At 61.4% G+C, this 20,026-nt stretch overlaps 4 protein-coding genes across 4 annotated transcripts; 1 reads left to right on the forward strand and 3 right to left on the reverse strand.

Moving 5' to 3' along the window:
- Window positions 1-158: 158 nt before the first annotated feature.
- LOC133221767 (glycogen [starch] synthase, muscle-like) lies at window positions 159-4,006 on the reverse strand (the record flags this gene model as incomplete). The annotated part of the gene is made up of 4 exons (XM_061370941.1): window positions 3,887-4,006; window positions 3,039-3,161; window positions 2,150-2,331; window positions 159-491 (listed from the first exon to the last, which is right to left on the reverse strand). Coding segments are annotated over exons 2-4 (633 nt in total), but the record flags the coding sequence as incomplete, so codon positions are not given.
- A 592-nt stretch (window positions 4,007-4,598) lies between these two features.
- RUVBL2 (RuvB like AAA ATPase 2) lies at window positions 4,599-9,701 on the forward strand. The gene is made up of 15 exons (XM_061370934.1): window positions 4,599-4,654; window positions 4,782-4,830; window positions 4,972-5,027; window positions 5,110-5,251; window positions 5,676-5,805; window positions 6,220-6,286; window positions 6,380-6,486; window positions 6,594-6,687; window positions 6,871-6,994; window positions 7,844-7,938; window positions 8,052-8,170; window positions 8,254-8,373; window positions 8,901-9,030; window positions 9,434-9,548; window positions 9,659-9,701. Exons 1-15 carry the CDS (start codon window positions 4,643-4,645, stop codon window positions 9,682-9,684), a joined length of 1,386 nt encoding a protein of 461 aa, XP_061226918.1. The 5' UTR covers window positions 4,599-4,642; the 3' UTR covers window positions 9,685-9,701.
- Window positions 9,702-9,772: 71 nt separating this feature from the next.
- On the reverse strand, window positions 9,773-13,344 carry PNKP (polynucleotide kinase 3'-phosphatase). Its single transcript, XM_061370932.1, has 16 exons — window positions 13,223-13,344; window positions 13,026-13,072; window positions 12,564-12,851; window positions 12,385-12,464; window positions 12,247-12,304; window positions 12,072-12,179; window positions 11,919-11,990; window positions 11,497-11,545; window positions 11,307-11,377; window positions 11,120-11,212; window positions 10,949-11,045; window positions 10,812-10,873; window positions 10,617-10,726; window positions 10,161-10,248; window positions 9,982-10,043; window positions 9,773-9,898 (listed from the first exon to the last, which is right to left on the reverse strand). Exons 1-16 carry the CDS (start codon window positions 13,341-13,343, stop codon window positions 9,778-9,780), a joined length of 1,527 nt encoding a protein of 508 aa, XP_061226916.1. The 5' UTR covers window position 13,344; the 3' UTR covers window positions 9,773-9,777.
- Window positions 13,345-14,923: 1,579 nt separating this feature from the next.
- On the reverse strand, window positions 14,924-19,403 carry KCNA7 (potassium voltage-gated channel subfamily A member 7). The gene is made up of 2 exons (XM_061370933.1): window positions 18,844-19,403; window positions 14,924-15,787 (listed from the first exon to the last, which is right to left on the reverse strand). Exons 1-2 carry the CDS (start codon window positions 19,381-19,383, stop codon window positions 14,924-14,926), a joined length of 1,404 nt encoding a protein of 467 aa, XP_061226917.1. The 5' UTR covers window positions 19,384-19,403.
- Between the last annotated feature and the right edge of the window lie 623 nt (window positions 19,404-20,026).

Genomic DNA, 20,026 nt, shown 5'->3' on the forward strand with positions numbered 1-20,026 from the left:
CCCAAAGCACCTCACGGAGCCCCCAAACCCCACTTCGGGCCCCATAAACCCCACTGTGGACCCCATAGACCCCATTGTGGACCCCATAAACCCCACTGTGGACCCCATAAACCCCATTGGGACCCCATAAACCCCACTGTGGACCCCATAAACCCCACTTTGGGCCCCATAGACCCCATTGGGACCCCATAAACCCCATTGTGGACCCCATAAACCCCACTGTGGACCCCATAAACCCCATTGGGACCCCATAAACCCCACTGTGGACCCCATAAACCCCCTTGGGCCCCCCTCCGCACCTCTCCGAGGAACCAGGCCACCAGGAAGCCGAAGAGGACGGCGTCGTTGGCCTCGCGGTCGTACCAGGGCACCCCAATGGCGCAGCTCTCCCAGAGCTCCCCCTTCCAGCGCTCCAGGCTCCAGGCAGTGGCTCCCACGTCCAGGAGCACCACGGCCGGGCTGCCCTCGATGAGCCAGCGCCCAAAGTGCACCTGCACCCAACAGGGCCCCATGGAGCAGCTCCCACCCAGGCCTGGGCAGCACAAAGTGGTACCCAGAGCACTCAGCAGCGCTCAATGGGGTCCCTTCAGCATCCTGCATCCCTAAAGTGGTACCCAAAGCACTCAGCAGCACTCAGTGGGGTCCCTTTAGCATCCTGCATCCCTAAAGTGGTACCCAGAGCACTCAGCATCCTTCAATGGGGCTCCTTTTAGCAACCTGCATCCCTAAAGTGGTACCCAGAGCATTCAGCATCACTCAGTGGGGTCCTCTCTATCGTCCTGCATCCCTAAAGTGGTACCCAGAGCACTCAGCAGCGCTCAATGGGGTCCCTTCAGCATCCTGCATCCCTAAAGTGGTACCCAGAGCACTCAGCAGCGCTCAATGGGGTCCCTTCAGCATCCTGCATCCCTAAAGTGGTACCCAGAGCACTCAGCATCGCTCAATGGGGTCCCTTCAGCATCCTGCATCCCTAAAGTGGTACCCAGAGCACTCAGCAGCACTCAGTGGGGTCCCTTCAGCATCCTGCATCCCTAAAGTGGTACCCAGAGCATTCAGCATCGCTCAATGGGGTCCTCTCTATCGTCCTGCATCCCTAAAGTGATACCCGGAGCACTCAGCAGCGCTCAATGGGGTCCTTTTAGCATCCTGCATCCCTAAAGTGGTACCCAAAGCACTCAGCATCCCTCAGTGGGGGTCCTTTTAGCATCCTGCATCCCTAAAGTGGTACCCGGAGCACTCAGCAGTGCTCAATAGGGTCCTCTCCATCATCCTGCATCCCTAAAGTGGTACCCAAAGCACTCAGCAGCACTCAGTGGGGTCCCTTCAGCATCCTGCATCCCTAAAGTGGTACCCAGAGCATTCAGCATCGCTCAATCGGGCTCCTTTTAGCATCCTGCATCCCTAAAGTGGTACCCAGAGCACTCAGCATCCCTCAGTGGGGCTCCTTTTAGCATCCTGCATCCCTAAAGTGGTACCCGGAGCACTCAGCATCCCTAAATGGCTTAATGTCCCCAAAACAGATGAAATATCACTAAAACTAAATTAAGTAACCCCAAATGAGTAAAATAACCCCCAAATGGGTGGAATAAATCCAAAAATCGGACTAATTTCTTCAAATCAGTAAAATAACGCCAAAACTGATAAAATAACCCCAAAATGGGTGAAATAAGCCCCAAAGCGGGCAAAATATCCCCCAAATGGGTAAAACAGCCCCATAACAACCTAAATAACCCCAAAATAAGTTAAACAACCTCAAAATGGGTGAAATAAGCCCCAAATCGGGCAAAACACCCCCAAAATGAGCAAAATTACTAAAACACTACTAAAACAGGCCCAAAATGGGTGAAACGCACCCCAAAACGCAACCAATGCCCCCCCCCACTTTGCTCCCCAGCGCCTGGTTTGGGGGGGTGGGGAAAGGGGGTGGGGGAGGGGAAGCGGTGACCTTTCCCGACATTCCCGGTAATGGGAGCTGGGGGTGGAGGGAGCTAAAAATAGCCCCGGTGAGGGGGGGAGGGGAGGGCAGCACCCGGAAGGGGGGGAGGGGAGGGGGCACCCATGGGTGCGGGGCCCACCTTGCAGCCCTGCGCGTTCATGGCGGCCAGCGTGGGGGGGGAGGGGAGGGGGCACCCATGGGTGCGGGGCCCACCTTGCAGCCCTGCGCGTTCATGGCGGCCAGCGTGCGGCGCAGCGCCGGCTGCGGCGGCTCCAGCAGCTCCACCTGCGTGCGGACGCTGCTCTCCACGTAGGGGCCCACCAGGACGTAGCTCTCGCCCCACTCGTCCGCCGTCACCCGCGCCTTGGTCTGCAGCACCGTGTAGATGCCGCCCACTGCGGGGGGGACACACGGGGGCCGCCATGAGCCCACAATGCAACAGGGCAGCAATGAGACTGCGGGCACTGGGGGGCGCCATGAGCCCACAATGCAATGGGGCCACCATTAGCCTACAATGGGGCCCACCATGATCTCACAATGCAATGGGAAGGGGCCATGAGAGTACACTGCACTGGGGCCCACAATGACCCCAGAATGCAACTTGGGGGGCCACTGGTGTATGGTACACTGGGGGCACCATGATCCCACAATGCAATGGGGAATGCCATGCGCACACAGTACACTGGAAGCCGCCATGATCCCACAATGCATCAGGGGCAGCCATTAGACTACAACTCAATGGGGGCTGCCATGATCCCACAATGCACCGGGGCCTGGCCGCATCCCCCCAGGTCAGTAGGCCTCAGAGTATCCCATGATGCACCGGGACCTGGACCAACCCACACTGCCCTGGAGGGGGGGGGGGCACATCCCACAATGCCTCAGGGAATCCCACTCATCTACCCCAGAGTCCCCTGGGGCACTCTGGCCCCTCCCCTCAGTTCTAAGCATGATGGGATAGCCCAGACCCCCTGCTAGGGGGGTCCCATAGGGGCCTATGGGGGGGGTTAGGGGTCCTGGGGGGTGCTATGGGGGTTTGGAGGGTGTTGGGGGGTCCCATAAGTTCCTATGGGGCTCGGGGGGGGGTCCCCCTGGTGCTCACCCTTGTTGGCCACCTCCCAGGCCACCTCGAAGAGGACGACGTTCTCGGGGGCACCGGGGCCCCCCCACTCCTCCAGCCCCGGGAGGGAGCTCACGGAGACGCTGCGGGACAGCGGCATCGCGCCTGGGGGGGGAACCCCAGAAACAGGGGGGGGTCACCCATAGGGGCTCCCCCTGCACATGGAAACACCCCTGCAGTGGTACAGCCCCCCAAGACCCCCTATACACCCCAATAACCCCCCCAACATCCCCCATAGACACCAATAACCCCCCCAACACCCCCTATAGACCCCAATAACCCCCTCCAACACCCCCTATAGACACCAATAACACCCCAACACCCCCTATAGACCCCAATAACCGCCCCAACACCCCCCATAGACCTCAATAACCCCCCCAACACTCCCTATAGACCCCAATAACCCCCCCAACAGACCCCAATAACCCCCCAACACTCCCTATAGACCCCAATAACCCCCCCAACACCCCCTATAGACCCCAATACCGCCCCAACACCCCCCATAGACCTCAATAACACCCCAACGCCCCCTATAGACTCCAATAAACCCCCAACACCCCCCATAGACCCCCCCGACTCACCAATAACCCCCCTTTGACCCCAATAACCCCCCCTCCTTACCCGCCCCCGGCTGCATTTAGAACCCCCCTCCCCTCCCATTGGACCCCCCCAGAGCCCCCCAGCACCCATGGGTGCCCCCCAGGTCATAGCCCCCCCCCATAGAAGGGCCCCCGGGGTCTCCCCCTCCCGTTTGGGGGATCCCTGGGGGGGTCACGTGCTATTGGGGGATCCCGGGGGGGTCCCCTCGTTGCCCCCCCCCCCCCGCTCACCTCCCCGCGCTCCCGAAGCCGATCGCGCACTGACCCCTCCCGCCCCCCGTCGCCCCTCGGGCCCCGCCCCCTCCGCCGAGGCTCCGCCCTCTCCCGGCGCTGATTGGACGAGGCGAGGCAAAGGGGTGCCGACTGGAGGGGGGGGCCCTGGAGCGGAGGGGGAAAGCTTAAAGGGGCGAGGGGAGCCTTAAAGGGGCAACAGGAGGGGCCCACAATGGGGGGGGGGGGATGGAGCGGATTGGTTCCGCCCACTGTGGGGGAGGGGATTGGGGGGCCCCCCGGCGGGGAAGGATGTGGGGAGGCTATGGGGTAGTTAAGGGGCATCTGTGGGTCAGGCTGGGGGTATGAGAGTGGTTATAGAGAGTGCCATGGGGCTGGCTATGGGGCAGCTATGAGGTAAGGGGATCTATGAAGTACTTATGGGGCAGGTTATGGGGTTGTGGGATCCCTATGGGGCAGGTCTGGGGCTGGGCATGGGGCACGGGCTGCACCATAGGGCAGCTATGGGGGAGATGGGGCTGGGGGGCATCTATTAGGGAGACTGGGACTATGGGGCTGTGCATTATCTATGGGGCTGTGCACTATCTATGGGGCAGCTCGGGGGCCGGGGACACAACCCGTTCCGACGGGGCTCCCCCCGCCTTGGAGGACCGCGCACCATCGAGCGGCGCTGCCAGAGCGGCCTCGCCATAAGCCCCGCCCTTTCCTCCTCCCACTTCCGGCTAGCGCGAGGGGCGCGCGGGCCGGGACGGCGCCATGGCAACAACGGTGCGGGGCGGGGGGGGCCCATAGGGGATTAAAGGGGTTTTGGGGGGGCCCATAGCGGATTAAAGGGGTTTTGGGGGGGCTGAGGTTTGAGGTCCCCCCCTTTTGACCCCCATTTCCCCCCTTCCAGACCCCGAAGGTGCCGGAGGTTCGGGACGTGACGCGGATCGAGCGCATTGGTTGGTCCCATTGCTTCAAACGGGGGGGGGGGTCCCCCTTTATGTGCCCCCCAAAACGAAGTGTTGGGGGGTTCCCCTCCTCTATTTTAGGTTTATTTCTTGCTATTTTGGGGCTTTCCACCCTGAATTTGTTCTCTTTAGGTGCGCATTCCCACATCCGCGGCCTAGGCCTCGATGATGCGTTGGAGCCTCGGCAGGTACCATTGGGGTGTTATAAGGGGGGGGTGTTTGGGTTTTGGGGTTCAAACCCCCACCCCCCCCATATTCCCGGTGTTCCAGGTATCCCAAGGCATGGTTGGACAGTTGGGCGCCCGCCGCGCCGCCGGCGTCATCCTGGAGATGATCAAGGAGGGGAAGATCGCGGGCAGAGCTGTGCTCATCGCCGGCCAGCCCGGCACCGGCAAGACCGCCATTGCTATGGGTCTGCCCCATTGATACCCCCTTTCCCTGCATCGCTATGGGTCTGCCCCATTGAAACCCCCTTCCTTGCACCGCCATTGCTATGGGTTTGCCCCATTGAAAACCCCTTTCCCTGCATTGCTATGGGTCTGCCTCATTGCACCCCCCCTTTCCGTGCATCGCTATGCGTCTGCCCCATTGAAACCCCGCCTTTCCCTGCACCGCCATCGCTATGGGTCTGCCCCATTGAAACCCCCCATTCCCTGCACCGCCATCGCTATGGGTCTGCCCCATTGAACCCCCCCCCTTCCCTGCATCGCTATGGGTCTGCCCCATTGAAACCCCCCCTTTCCCTGCACCCCCATCGCTATGGGTCTGCCCCATTGAAACCCCCCTTCCCTGCACCCCCTTCGCTATGGGTCTGCCACATTGACCCCCCCCTCCAGGAATGGCGCAGGCGCTGGGAGCCGACACCCCCTTCACGGCCATTGCGGGCAGTGAGATCTTCTCCCTGGAGATGAGCCGCACCGAGGCCCTCACCCAGGCCTTCCGGCGCTCCATCGGCGTCCGCATCCGGTCAGCACCACCGGGACCCCACTGGGGGGGGAAACAGCCGGGTTTGGGGTCTTTGTGCCTGGTTTTGGGGTCCTTGCACCCGGGTTTGGGGTCCTCACACCCATTTTGGGGTCCTTGCACCCATTTCTGGGGTCCACACACCCGGTTTTCGGGTCTTCGCACCCGGGTTTGGGGTCCCACTCCCATTTTGGGGTCCTCACACCTGGGTTTGGGGTCCTCACACCCGGTTTTGGAGCCCAACTCCCATTTCTGGGGTCCTCGCACCCGGTTTTGGGGCCCCATTCCCATTATTGGGGTCCCCACACCCCAGTTTTGACCTTCCCACCCCCATTATTGCCATCCCGCACCCATTTTGGGGTCCCCCAACCCCTTTCTGGGGGTTCCCATCATTGATTTTGGGGGGGGGGTTTGCAGGGAGGAGACGGAGATCATCGAAGGGGAAGTGGTGGAGATCCAGATCGACCGCCCCGCCACCGGCACCGTGAGTGGGGGAGAGCCCCGAAACCGCCCCAAAATCCCCCTTTTTCACCCCAAAAATGCCTTGGGGACCTCTCAAATCCATGGGGATCCCCAGGGCACCAAAGTGGGGAAGCTGACGCTGAAGACGACGGAGATGGAGACCATTTATGACCTGGGCACCAAAATGATCGAGTCCTTGACCAAGGAGAAGGTGCAGGCAGGGTGAGTGGGGGGGGGCACCCCAAATTGGGGGGAGATACCCCAAAATTGCCTGTGATGCCCCGAAATGGGGACCACCCCCCCCCCACGTGACCCCATTGCCCCCATAGGGACGTCATCACCATTGACAAGGCCACTGGGAAGATCTCCAAGCTGGGGCGCTCCTTCACCAGGGCACGGGACTACGACGCCATGGGGGCACAGGTGGGGCTATGGGGCGGGTGTAGGGCAGGTGTGGGGTGGGTGTGGGGCAGCTGTGGGGTGGCTGTGGGGCAGATTTGGGGCAGGTGTGGGGCGGCTGTGGGGCACCTATGGGGCAGCTGTGGGGCAGATCTGGAGCACCTATGGGGCAGGTGTGGGTCTGGGGCTGACTCTGCTCCCCCCCAGACCAAGTTCGTGCAGTGCCCCGACGGGGAGCTGCAGAAGCGGAAGGAGGTCGTGCACACGGTGTCCCTGCACGAGATCGACGTCATCAACAGCCGCACCCAGGGCTTCCTCGCCCTCTTCTCGGGTACGGACCCACAGCGGGACCCACAACTGGGACCCACAGCAGGACCCACAGCTGGGACCCACAACTGGGACCCACGGCCGGGACCCACAACTGGGACCCACAGCGGGACCCACAGCTGGGACCCACAACTGGGACCCACAGCGGGACCCACAGCTGGGACCCACAACTGGGACCCACAGCGGGACCCACAGCTGGGACCCACAGCTGGGACCCACAACTGGGACCCAGAGCCGGGACCCACAGCTGGGACCCACAGCGGGACCCACAGCGGGACCCACAACTGGGACCCACAAGTGGGAGCCTGACCCACAACTGGGACCCACAAGTGGCTGCTGGGGCCCCCCCGAGCTCCTGACCCCTTGTGCTCCTCTTGTTTGCCCCCCATAACCCAATCCATGAGCACCTTTACCCATACCCCATAACCGCCCCCCATTACCCCCTTTACACCCCGAGGTTCCCCCCATAGCCCTTTCCCCTCTTACACCCCCCCAGCCCCTCTTATCCCTCCTATCTCCCCCCATAAGCCCCTTTATCCTCCCCATTACCCCCCATTACACCCCAAGATTCCCCCATAGCCCCTTTTATCCCCCATATCTCACCCCATAAGCCCCTTTATCCTTCCTTATCCCCCATTACACCCCAAGATTCCCCCATAGCCCCTTTTATCCCCCATATCTCACTCCATAAGCTCCTTTATCCTCTCCTTATCCCCCCATTACGAGCCCCACATCTGCCCCACATCCACCCCATAGCTACCCCCATAAGCCCCTTTATCCCCTCCTTATCCCCCCATAACCAGCCCCACATCCGCCCCACATCCGCCCCATAGCTCCCCCTGTACCCCCATAGGTGACACCGGCGAGATCAAGGCTGAGGTGCGGGAGCAAATCAACGCCAAGGTGGCCGAGTGGCGCGAGGAGGGCAAGGCCGAAGTGATCCCGGGGGTGAGCAGTGGGGCCCAATGGGGCTCAGTGGGGCCCAATGGGGCTCAATGGGGTTCAATGGGGCGCAGTGGGGCAGCCCCATAGCCTGCCCCACAGCCTGCCCCACTGCGCAGGTGCTGTTCATCGATGAGGTTCACATGCTGGACATCGAGTGCTTCTCGTTCCTGAACCGGGCCCTGGAGAGCGACCTGGCCCCCGTGCTCATCATGGCCACCAACCGCGGCATCACCCGGTACCCACGGCGCCCCATGGAGCCCCACTGAACCCCATTGAACCCCACTGCACCCCACTGACCCCATTGACCTGCATTGACAGGATCAGAGGCACCAACTACCAGAGCCCCCACGGGCTCCCCATCGACCTCCTGGACCGGCTCCTGATCATCTCCACGGCGCCCTATAGCGACAAGGAGACCAAGCAGATCCTCAAGATACGGTGGGGGGGCAGAACTGCCCCATAGCGCCCTGCCCGTGCCCCATAGATCCTGCCCCCTGTGCCCCATAGTTCCCCGTGCCCCATAGCTCCCCGTGCCCCATAGCTCCCCCCCGTGCCCCATAGCTCCCCGTGCCCCATAGCTCCCCCCTGTGCCCCATAGCTCCCTGTGCCCCATAGCTCCTGGTGCCCCATAGCTCCCTCCCCGTGCCCCATAGCTCCCCCTGCCCCATAGCCCCCCGTGCCCCATAGCTCCCTGTGCCCCATAGCTCCTGGTCCCCCATAGCTCCCTCCCCATGCCCCATAGCTCCCAGTGCCCCATAGCTCCCCCTGCCCCATAGCCCCCCGTGCCCCATAGCTCCCCATGCCCCATAGCTCCCTGTGCCCCATAGCTCCTGGTGCCCCATAGCTCCCTCCCCGTGCCCCATAGCTCCCAGTGCCCCATAGCTCCCCCTGCCCCATAGCCCCCCGTGCCCCATAGCTCCCCCTGCCCCATAGCTCCCCCTGCCCCATAGCTCCCTGTGCCCCAGGTGCGAGGAGGAGGACGTGGAGATGACGGACGACGCGTACTCGGTGCTGACGCGCATCGGGCTGGAGACGTCCCTGCGCTACGCCATGCAGCTCATCACCGCCGCCAGCCTGGTGGCCAGGAAGAGGCAGGTGGGGCGCTGTGGGGCAGCCGTGGGGCGGAGCAGAGGGGTACGGGGGGGGTTTGGGGTGATGTTGGGCTGGGTTGGGGCTGATTGGGGGTATTTTGGGGTGGTTTTGGGTCTGCTTGGGGGTATTTAGGGCGGTTTGGGTGTATTTTGGGGTGGTTTTGGGTGGTTTGGGGGTATTTAGGGCGGTTTGGGTGTATTTTGGGGTGGTTTTGGGCGGTTTGGGGGTATTTAGGGTGGCTTGGGGGTATTTTGGGGTGATTTTGGGGTATTTTGGGGTGGTTTTGGGGCTGTTTTGGGTTATTTTGGGGTGGTTTTGGGGCTGTTCGGGGGTATTTTGGGACAGTTTTGGGGCTGTTTGGGGGTATTTAGGGTGGTTTTGGGGCTCCCACGCCCGTGTCCCGCAGGGGGGGGAGGTGCAGGTCGAGGACATCAAACGCGTTTATTCCCTGTTCCTGGACGAGTCCCGCTCCACCCAGTACATGCGGGAGTACCAGGAGGCCTTCCTGTTCAACGAGCTGCGTGAGCAATGAGGGGTCCGGGGGGGGAGGGGCTCTGTGGGGTCAGCGGGGGGTCAGGACATGGGGGTGGGGCAGGTGACCCCCTGACCCCCCCCTCCCCCCCTCTTGCAGAGAGCGAAACCATGGAAACACCGTGACCCCCCCCCACCCCCGTTTGTATGAATGAAACCTTCGTTTGGAGGCGGTTGCTTTGATCTTTATTGGGGGGAGGGGCCTCGAGGGGGCGGGGCTCATCCCGCGCTGAACTGCAGGAAGAGGCGGCGCCGCTGCGGGTCCCGGAAGTGCGGCAGGAACCGGATGTGCAGGAGCCGGGAGAAGCCCTCGGAGAGGGAGGGGGGCACGAACCGGTTCCTGGGGGGGGAGGGGCAGGAATGAGAGCTCTGAACCCCCCCAATGCCCCTCCCCCCACTCCCACATCCCCCCCTCCCCCTCACCTGTACCCATAGAGCACAACATCGGTGACGGGGACGTGGCCGCTCTCGGTCATATCCCGGAACTGGGGGGGGAGTGAAAGGGGAGACCCACAAAGGGGGGTTCAGGGGGGGTTGGAGGGGTCACAACCCCCCCACACCCCATGGTGGGAATGGGGGTTCGGCCCCCAGCCCCCCCCTACCCTGCAGTTGTGTTGTGCCTGCTCCAGGCTGGCTGTGAAGTGGAGGCAGCGGCAGGGGACGGCAGCGGCGCGGGCACAGGCCACGTACCTGGGGGCATAGGGGGCCATATATGGGTTCCGTGGGGTCATCTATGGGTCCTATGGGGTTATATGGGATCATAAAGGGGTTATATGGGGCTACAGAGGTCATATGAGGTCATGGGGGCATACAGAATTGGGGGTGTGGGATCACAGAGGTTATATGAGATCATCCAGGGGCACATAGGGGTCATATGGGGTCATACAGGGTCACATAGGGGTCCTATGGGGTCACATAGGGGTTCTATGGGGTCATACAGGGTCACATAGGGGTTCTATGGGATCATATAGGGTGACCTAGGGGATCTACGAGGTCATATGGGGTCACATAGGGGTTCTATGGGGTCAGGGGTGGTTCTGGGCCCCCCCCCCCATCACCTCTGTCGCGATTCAGGGTCCGGGTTCGTGTTGTCAATGGCAACGGAGCGGCCCTGAGCCAGGGCGGCCTCACAGGCAGCAACGCAGGCCTGCCAGGAGCCCAGCGTGTCCTATGGGGGCGTCACATGACATGGGGTCACACATGGGTCATGTGGGGGTCACGTGGGGGGGGGGGGATCACATGACCACACTGACCCGGTTGATGTAGACGTATCCCGCGGGAACAAAATGGGTCTTCAGGAAGGTCGACTTCCCCGCTGGGTCAAAGGTCAGGTTGGGGTCACGAGTCAGTTAGGGGTCAGAGGTCATGGGTGGGGTCAGAGGGCACTCACCCCCAGGGTACCCCACGGCCACCACGACCTCGGGGCTGGAGCTGAGCAGGGGCTCCTCGGGGGGGTCATAGAGTGGTGCTGAGGGGTCAAGCTGCCGCTGCGGGGTCAAAGGTCAAGGTCAGGAAAGCAAAGGTCAAGGTCAGGGATCACCTGGTGGATGGGGTTACTCACGGGGTCAAAGGTCGGCAGGTCAAAGGGTGCCGGGGCCCAGCCCAGGAAGAATTCCTCTGGGGTGTGGAACCGGAGCCCAGCGTTGATGGCGAACTGGGGGGTCAAAGGGCATGGACTGGGGTCAAAGGGCACAAAGCAGAGGTCAGGGGTCACAAACAGGCTGCTTTGGGGGGATTTTGGGCCGCACCAATCGGTCGCTGCAGGAGAAATCCTTCTTCTTGCGCCCGGGGGCCCAGTTCTGGGGGCGTCCAGCGGCGTCTGGGGGGGGGGGGACAGGAAAAGGGGGGGTTGGGGGGAGGAACCCCCCCAAAACACCCTAAAATACCCCGAAAACACCCCCAGGTTCCCCCCATGGGTTCCCCCCTCCCTCAACTCACCCCCCACGTAGATGCTGTCGGGCACTGACACCGTCACGTCCCCATTGGCCTGTGGGAGAGCCCAAACAAGTGAGCCCCAGTTTAGCCCAGGGCTCCCCAATCTCTTCCCAGTCCATCCCAGTGCCCCCAATACCTTCTCAGTCCATCCCAGTGCCCTTCAACCCCTTCCCAGTCCATCCCAGTGCCCCCCAATCCCTTCCCAGTTCATCCCAGTGCCCCCCAATCCCTTCATAGTCCATCCCAGTGCCCCTCAATCCCTTCCCAGTCCATCCAGTGCCCCCCAATCCCTTCCCAGTTCATCCCAGTTTCCCCCAATCCCTTCATAGTCGATCCCAGTGCCCCTCAACCCCTTCCCAGTCCATCCCAGTGCACATCAACCCCTTCCCAGCACCTCCCAGTGCCCCCCGTTGCCCCCTCAGCACCTCCTGGCACAGATGATCCCACATCCCCAGCACTGGTTTCCGGTACAGCCCTGGCCCCGTCGCCACAAGCACCTGGGGGGGGGTCAGAGAGCTTTGAGGGGGGGTCCCCAAAGCCCTTGGGGGGTGGTCCCAGTGTGGGGGGGTCACACTGACCTGCAGGGCCCCCCCCAGGCGCTGGGTCACAGCCTCCACCTTGGCCTTGAACTGGGGGCTCTTGAGGCGCCCCCGAGAGATGCCCATTTGGTTGGTGAAGACGACGATCTGGGGGATGCAATGGGGGTCAGTGGGGTTTGGGGGGGTTCAATGGGGTTTGGGGGGGGTCTCTTACCTTATACCCCTCTCTCTGCAGCTCCTTCAGCTTCCTGGGCACCTCCGGGTACAGAATCCTATGGGAGGAGAGAGTCAATGAATGCACAAACACGAGGGGGGTCCCCCAAATCTGACCCCCCGCCAGCCCCCTCCTCACCTCCAGTCCTCAGGGCCAGTGGGGAACACCTTCCCCGACTTGGTGGTGATGAGGGTCCCGTCCAGGTCAAAACCCGCGATCTGGGGGGGGTTTAGGGGGTGACCCCCATTAAGGGGGGGTCCCAAGAGTGTGGGGACCCCCCCTTGAAGGAGCAGCACCCCCCCCCCCCATAGACTCACCCGGGAGCTGGGGACGACGCCAGGGGGGGTGAAGACCAAGAGGGCTCCATGTTGGCTCCAAGCATCGGCGGGGGGAGGGCAGGGACGCTTTGGGGGGGAAGGGGAAGGGTTGGGGGGACCCCCCCTGGGTGGGGAGGGGGAGGAGGGGGGGCGCTTGGGGGCACCTTCAAAGTGGAGCTCGAAGGGGTAAAGGCCATTGACCAAGCAGAGGGTCTGGCCGGGGCGCAGGGTGGCGCAACCCCCCCGGCCCAGCGGGGCCCCCCCAACCGAGGTGGGGTTCACTCCACGCTGTAAGGGAATGGGGGAAGCATTAAAGGGGGGACCTCCATAACAATGCCCCCCCATAACAAAGCAACCCCAAACTGGCTTTAACCCCTCCCAAACCAATGTGCAGCCCCCAAAATTGGCCTCGGACCCCCCAAAATGCCCCCCCCTCCCCGTTACAACCCCCCCAGGCCCCACCTGGGTGACCTGGGCCGTGCCCTCAGCGTAGTTGGCCACGATCTCCACTGCAAACGGAAGGGGAGGGGGTAAGAAACGGGGCTCCCGGAGACCCCCCGCTGCGGGCTATGGGGGGGGCTGAGGCCTTTGAGGGGGTCGCGGTGATACCCGGATGTAACCGGGGGTCCTGGGTAGGGGGGGGGGGTTTCCAGTCGCACCCTGTCCGCGGGAGCACTTCCGGTCGGTGACGCCGGTTCGCGGCCCCCTCCCCACGACCACGGCCTCGCCATCGGGCAGCGGCACCGGTCCGGCCGCTCCGCGCAGCTCGCACCGCACCATGGCCCGCCGGAAGTGACCCGGCCGCGGCGCCTCCGCTTCCGGTCACATGACACGCTCGGGTCCACTCCTCGGCACCAGCCCCTGCTCTCTTCACTGCGCTACTTCCGGGTAGCGCTAACGCAACTTCCGGCCGCCCCTTCCGGTTGGGGATGGAGCCAGCCCGCCCTCTGGCGGTGGAGCTCCTGGTAGATCCGAGCACCGGGACAGCCGGAAATGGACCGGCAATAGACCGGAAATGCCACATCGGCCTTACACAGGTGTCCCCATGTCCTTGCCCCCCCCCATGCACAAGGACCCCCCCCTCAGCCGCCATCCGGTGCCACCATGTTTATTGCCCCCCCTGCCCCGCGGTCCCTCGGATCGGGTTCCGGAGGGGGAAACACAGGAAGGTGCCGGGGGCGGGACACAAGGGACGAGGGACCGGGTCCTGGTGTGTCGTCCCCCCCCCCCATAGCGTTGTCCTCGGGGTCCTTGTGCCCCCCTGCCCGCCCCACCTCGGCCCCGCACTGTGCACATCACGTGCCCTTGTGCACACCACGTGTCCTTGTGCAGCATCACGTGTCCTTGTGCAGCATCACGTGTCCTTGTGCAGCATCACGTGTCCTTGTGCACCCTTGTATACCCTCATGCGTTACCGTATGTCCCTGTGCACCCTCATTTATCCTTGCACACCAATGTATGTCCTTGTGCACCACTGTACATCCTCATTCACCCCCATATGTCCCTGCGCACCATCCAGCATCCTCGTGCACCCTCACTTCTTGTCGTGCACCTTTGTATGTTGTGCACCATCACACGCCCCTATGCACCGCTGTATGTCCTTGTGCACCCTCAGTTATCCTTGTGCACCATTGTATGTCCTTGTGCACCATTGTATGTCCTTGTGCACCATTGTATGTCCTTGTGCACCATCATATGTCCTTGTGCACCATTGTATGTCCTCGTGCACCATCGTATGTCCTCGTGCACCATTGTATGTTCTTGTGCACCATTGTATGTCCCTGTGCAACATTGTATGTCCTTGTGCACCATCATATGCCATAGTGCACCATTGTACATCCTCGTGCACCCCCACACATCCCTATGCACCGCTGTATGTCCTTGTACACCCCCATTTACCTTGTGCACCATCATATGTCCTTGTGCACCATCATATGTCCTTGTGCACCATTATATGGCCTTGTGCACCATCGTATGTCCTTGTGCACCATTGTATGTTCTTGTGCACCATTGTATGTCCCTGTGCAACATTGTATGTCCTTGTGCACCATCATATGCCATAGTGCACCATCATATGTCATTGTGCACCATTGTACATCCTTGTGCACCCCCACACATCCCTATGCACCGCTGTATGTCCTTGTACACCCCCATTTACCTTGTGCACCATCGTATGTCCTTGTGCACCATCGTACCTCCCTGTGTACCATCGTACCTCCCTGTGTACCATCGTACCTCCTCGTGCCCCCCCACGTCCCCATGCACCACTGCACATCCCCGTGCACCCTCGCTCACCCTTGCTCCTCCCCCACCTCCTCGCTCCCCATCCCCCCATCCCCCCACCCCCATCCCCCTCCCCCTCACACCTCCGTCACCAACCTCCCCCCCCCCCACCCCTTCGTGCCTCCCCCCAGGGCCTCCCCGTCCATATCCCCCCCGACCCCCACCCCCACCCCGTTGCCCCCCTTCCCCCCGCCCATGCCGGGGCTGTCGGGGGGGGGCGGGTGGTGGGGGCAGGGCGGCGCGGCCTGGAAGTCCCCGCTCTCCTCGGCGCGCAGCTCCCGCCGGTAGAAGTAGCTGAAGTTGGAGACGATGACGGGCACAGGCAGGGAGATGGTGAGGACGCCGGCGATGGCGCACAGGGACCCCACCAGCTTCCCGCCCACCGTCACCGGCGCCATGTCCCCGTAGCCCACGGTGGTCATGGTGACCACGGCCCACCAGAAGGCCTGCGGGATGGACGTGAAGGCGGTGGCGGCGTCCTCGGCCTCGGCGAAGTAAACGGCGCTGGAGAAGAGGACGACGCCGATGAGGAGGAAGAAGATGAGGAGCCCCAGCTCGCGCATGCTGGCGCGCAGCGTCTGGCCCAGGATCTGCAGCCCCGTCGAGTGCCGCGACAGCTTGAAGACCCGGAAGACCCGCACCAGGCGGATCACCCGCAGGATGGCCAAGGACATGGCCGGCTGGCCCAGCCCGCCGCGGCGCGCCAGCTCCGTGCCCAGCGCCACGAAGTAGGGAGCGATGGCCACCAGGTCGATGAGGTTCATGGCGTTGCGGAAGAAGGCCGCCTTGCTGGGGCTGGCCACCAGGCGCACCAGCAGCTCCAGGCTGAACCAGCAGATGCAGATGGTCTCCACCACGAAGAAGGGGTCGGAGAGGCTGCTGCGGGACGGAGGGGACGGCGATGGGGAGGAGGTGGTGTTGGGGAAGGGGGTGGAGTGGGGCTGGGGGGGGAGAGAGAGAGAGATGGGGGTTAGGATATAGAGGGGGGGGTGAAGCATCCAGACCCAGAGGTCCACCACACAGACACCTGGAGCCATGGATCCATCATCCAGACCCTAGATCCATCATCCAGACCCATGGATCCATCATCCGGACCCATGGATCCATCATCCAGACCCTAGATCCATCATCCAGACCCATGGATCCATCATCCAGACCCATGGATCCATCATCCAGACCGATGCATCCATCATTCAGACCCATGGATCCATCATTCAGACCCATGGATCCATCATCCGGACCCATGGATCCATCATCCGGAGCCATGGATCCATCATCCAGACCGATGCATCCATCATTCAGACCCATGGGTCCATCATCCAGACCCTAGATCCATCATCCAGACCCATGGATCCATCATCCAGACCCATGGGTCCATCATCCAGACCGATGCATCCATCATTCAGACCCATGGGTCCATCATCCAGACCCATGGATCCATCATCCGGACCCATGGATCCATCATCCAGACCCATGGATCCATCATCCAGACCCATGCATCCATCATCCAGACCGATGCATCCATCATCCAGACCCTAGATCCATCATCCAGACCCATGGGTCCATCATCCAGACCCTAGATCCATCATCCAGACCCATGGATCCATCATCCAGACCCATGGATCCATCATCCGGACCCATGGATCCATCATCCAGACCCTAGATCCATCATCCAGACCCATGGATCCATCATCCAGACCCATGGATCCATCATCCGGACCCATGGATCCATCATCCAGACCCTAGATCCATCATCCAGACCCATGGATCCATCATCCAGACCCATGGATCCATCATCCAGACCCATGGGTCCATCATCCAGACCCATGGATCCATCATCCGGACCCATGGATCCATCATCCGGACCCATGGATCCATCATCCAGACCCATGGATCCATCATCCAGACCCATGGATCCATCATCCAGACCCATGGATCCACCACCCAGACCCATGGATCCATCATCCAGACCCATGGATCCATCATCCAGACCCATGGATCCATCATCCGGACCCATGGATCCATCATCCAGACCCTAGATCCATCATCCAGACCCATGGATCCATCATCCAGACCCATGGATCCATCATCCGGACCCATGGATCCATCATCCAGACCCTAGATCCATCATCCAGACCCATGGATCCATCATCCAGACCCATGGATCCACCACCCAGATGCTAGATCCACCATGCAGAGTGAGATAATGGAGGTTAAAGCCCACCCAGATGCTTGGGTCCACCACCCACTATGGGTTAATGGGCTTTGGAGCCCATCCGGACCCATGGATCCAGCACCCAGCCCTATGGATCCATATCCCAGAGGAAGAGGAGGATAACAAGGAAGAGCAGGAAAAGGAAGAGGAAGTTGATGGAGATGAAGAAGAGGAGGAGGAAGAGAAATGGGTGGATGAAGGCTGGAGGAACAATGCTGCTGCTGAGGAGGAGGAGGAGAATGAGGATGAGGAGGGTGAGGAGCTGGGAGGGAGAAAAAGAAGAGAAGGAAGAAGAAGATTGAGCTGGAGAAGATTGATGCTGATGAAGAGGAGGAGAAGGAGGAAGAAGAAGATGAGGGTGGTGAAGCTGAGGACCACAAGGAGGAGGGTGGTGAGGGTGAAGATGATGGGCACAACGAGCCTGAGGACCAAAAAGGTGTGGATGAAGATGATGAGGTCGAGGAGGAAGATGGAGCCCACGGTGATGGTGGGGCTGAGGCCCTTGAGGATAAGGACAACGGTACCAGTGATGCTGAAGATGAAGATGATGATGTCAAGGAGGAAGATGTGGGGCTGAGGCCCATAAGGATAATGGTGCCAGTGATGCTGAAGATGAGGATGATGATGTCAAGGAGGAAGATGATGATGTCGAGGAGGAAGACGATGACCATGATGATGATGGTGGTGGGGCTGAGGCCTATAAGGATAATGGTGCCAGTGACGATGAAGATGATGATGTCAAGGAGGAAGATGATGACTGTGGTGATGATGGTGGGCTGAGGCCCACAAGGATGAGGACAACGGTGCCAATGGCACTGAAGACGATGATGTCAAGGAGGAAGCTGATGACTGTGATGATGATGATGGTGGTGGTGGTGGACTGACGCCCACAAGGATGAGGATGATGACATCGAGGAGGAAGATGATGACTGTGATGATGATGATGGTGGTGGTGGTGGTGGACTGACGCCCACAAGGATGAGGATGATGACGTCGAGGAGGAAGATGATGACCGTGATGATGATGATGATGATGGTGGTGGTGGTGGTGGACTGACGCCCACAAGGATGAGGATGATGACATCGAGGAGGAAGATGATGACTGTGATGATGATGATGGTGGTGGTGGTGGACTGACGCCCACAAGGATGAGGATGATGACGTCGAGGAGGAAGATGATGACCGTGATGATGATGATGGTGGTGGTGGTGGTGGACTGACGCCCACAAGGATGAGGATGATGACGTCGAGGAGGAAGATGATGACTGTGATGATGATGATGGTGGTGGTGGTGGTGGACTGACGCCCACAAGGATGAGGATGATGACGTCGAGGAGGAAGATGATGACCGTGATGATGATGATGGTGGTGGTGGACTGATGCCCACAAGGATGAGGATGATGACGTCGAGGAGGAAGATGATGACTGTGATGATGATGATGATGGTGGTGGTGGTGGACTGACGCCCACAAGGATGAGGATGATGACGTCGAGGAGGAAGATGATGACTGTGATGATGATGATGATGGTGGTGGTGGTGGTCCAAGGCCCACAAGGATGAGGATGATGACGTCGAGGAGGAAGATGATGACCGTGATGATGATGGTGGTGGTGGTGGACTGACGCCCACAAGGATGAGGATGATGATGTCGAGGAGGAAGATGATGACCGTGATGATGATGATGATGATGATGATGGTGGTGGACTGACGCCCACAAGGATGAGGACGATGACGCCCACGATGCCGAGGCCGAAGCCGGGGGGGACACCCCCACCCCCCCACACCCCCCCCCCCCCGTCTCACCTGCAGCGCCCCCTCGGCTCCGGGCCGGAACTGCGGCAGGGTCTCGAGGCAGAAGACCACGATGGACACGAGGATGATGAGCACCGAGAGCAGCGCCACGGCGCGGGCGCCCACCGAGCTCTCGGGGTGCTCGCACAGGAGCCAAGCGCGGCGCTGGAGCCGCCCCCTCGGCAGCGCCTCGGCCGCCTCCACCGGGAAGCCCTCGGCCTCGCGCAGGCGCCCCTCGGCCTCCTCGCCCAGCTGGTAGAAGCGCAGCTCCTCCATGAACACGTCCAGGGGCACGTCCGGGGGCCGCCGCAGCCGCCCCCCCGATTGGTAATAGTAGAGCACGGCGCCGAAGGCCCCCACGTGCCGGTCGAAGAAGTACTCGCGGCGCTGGGGGTCGAAGTAGCGGCAGCGCCGGCGGGGGTCCCCCAGGAGGGTGTCGGGGAAGCGCAGCAGCGTCCGGCCCAGGGTCTCGAACCGGCGCCCGGCCACGTTGATGGCGACGCGCTCGCAGCAGCCCAGGGGCTCCCCCATGGCCGGAGGCAGGGGGAGGTTGGGGGGCTGGGGGGGTAATGGGGTGGGAGGAGGTTCTGGGGGGGTCAGAAGGGGTTTGGGGGGGTTCTTCCAAGGTTTATGGGGTTGGAGGAGGTCCTGATGGGGTTCAGAAGGGGTTTGGGGGGGTTCTTCCAAGGTTTATGGGGTTGGAGGAGGTCCTGGTGGGGTTCAGAAGGGGTTTGGGGGGGTTCTTCCAAGGTTGATGGGGTTGGAGGAGGTCCTGATGGGGTTCAGAAGGGGTTTGGGGGGGTTCTTCCAAGGTTTATGGGGTTGGAGAAGGTTCTGGAAGGTCCTGATGGGGTTCAGAAGGGGTTTGGGGGGGTTCTTCCAAGGTTTATGGGGTGGGAGGAGGTCCTGGTGGGGTTCAGAAGGGGTTTGGGGGGTTCTTTTGGGGTTCTTCCAAGGTTTATGGGGTTGGAGGAGGTCCTGATGGGGTTCAGAAGGGGTTTGGGGGGGTTCTTCCAAGGTTTATGGGGTTGGAGAAGGTTCTGGAAGGTCCTGATGGGGTTCAGAAGGGGGTTGGGGGGGTTCTTTTGGGGTTCTTCCAAGGTTTATGGGGTCAGAGAAGGTTCTGGAAGGTCCTTTTGGGGTCTTTGAAGGAGCCTTGGGTGTTCTTTGGAGG

The sequence above is a fragment of the Neopsephotus bourkii genome, unplaced genomic scaffold, assembly GCF_033783945.1.
Source record: "Neopsephotus bourkii isolate Nb327-2 ecotype Australia unplaced genomic scaffold, CSIRO-AGI_Nbou_v1 NB_1545, whole genome shotgun sequence".
Classification (NCBI taxonomy): domain Eukaryota; kingdom Metazoa; phylum Chordata; class Aves; order Psittaciformes; family Psittacidae; genus Neopsephotus; species Neopsephotus bourkii.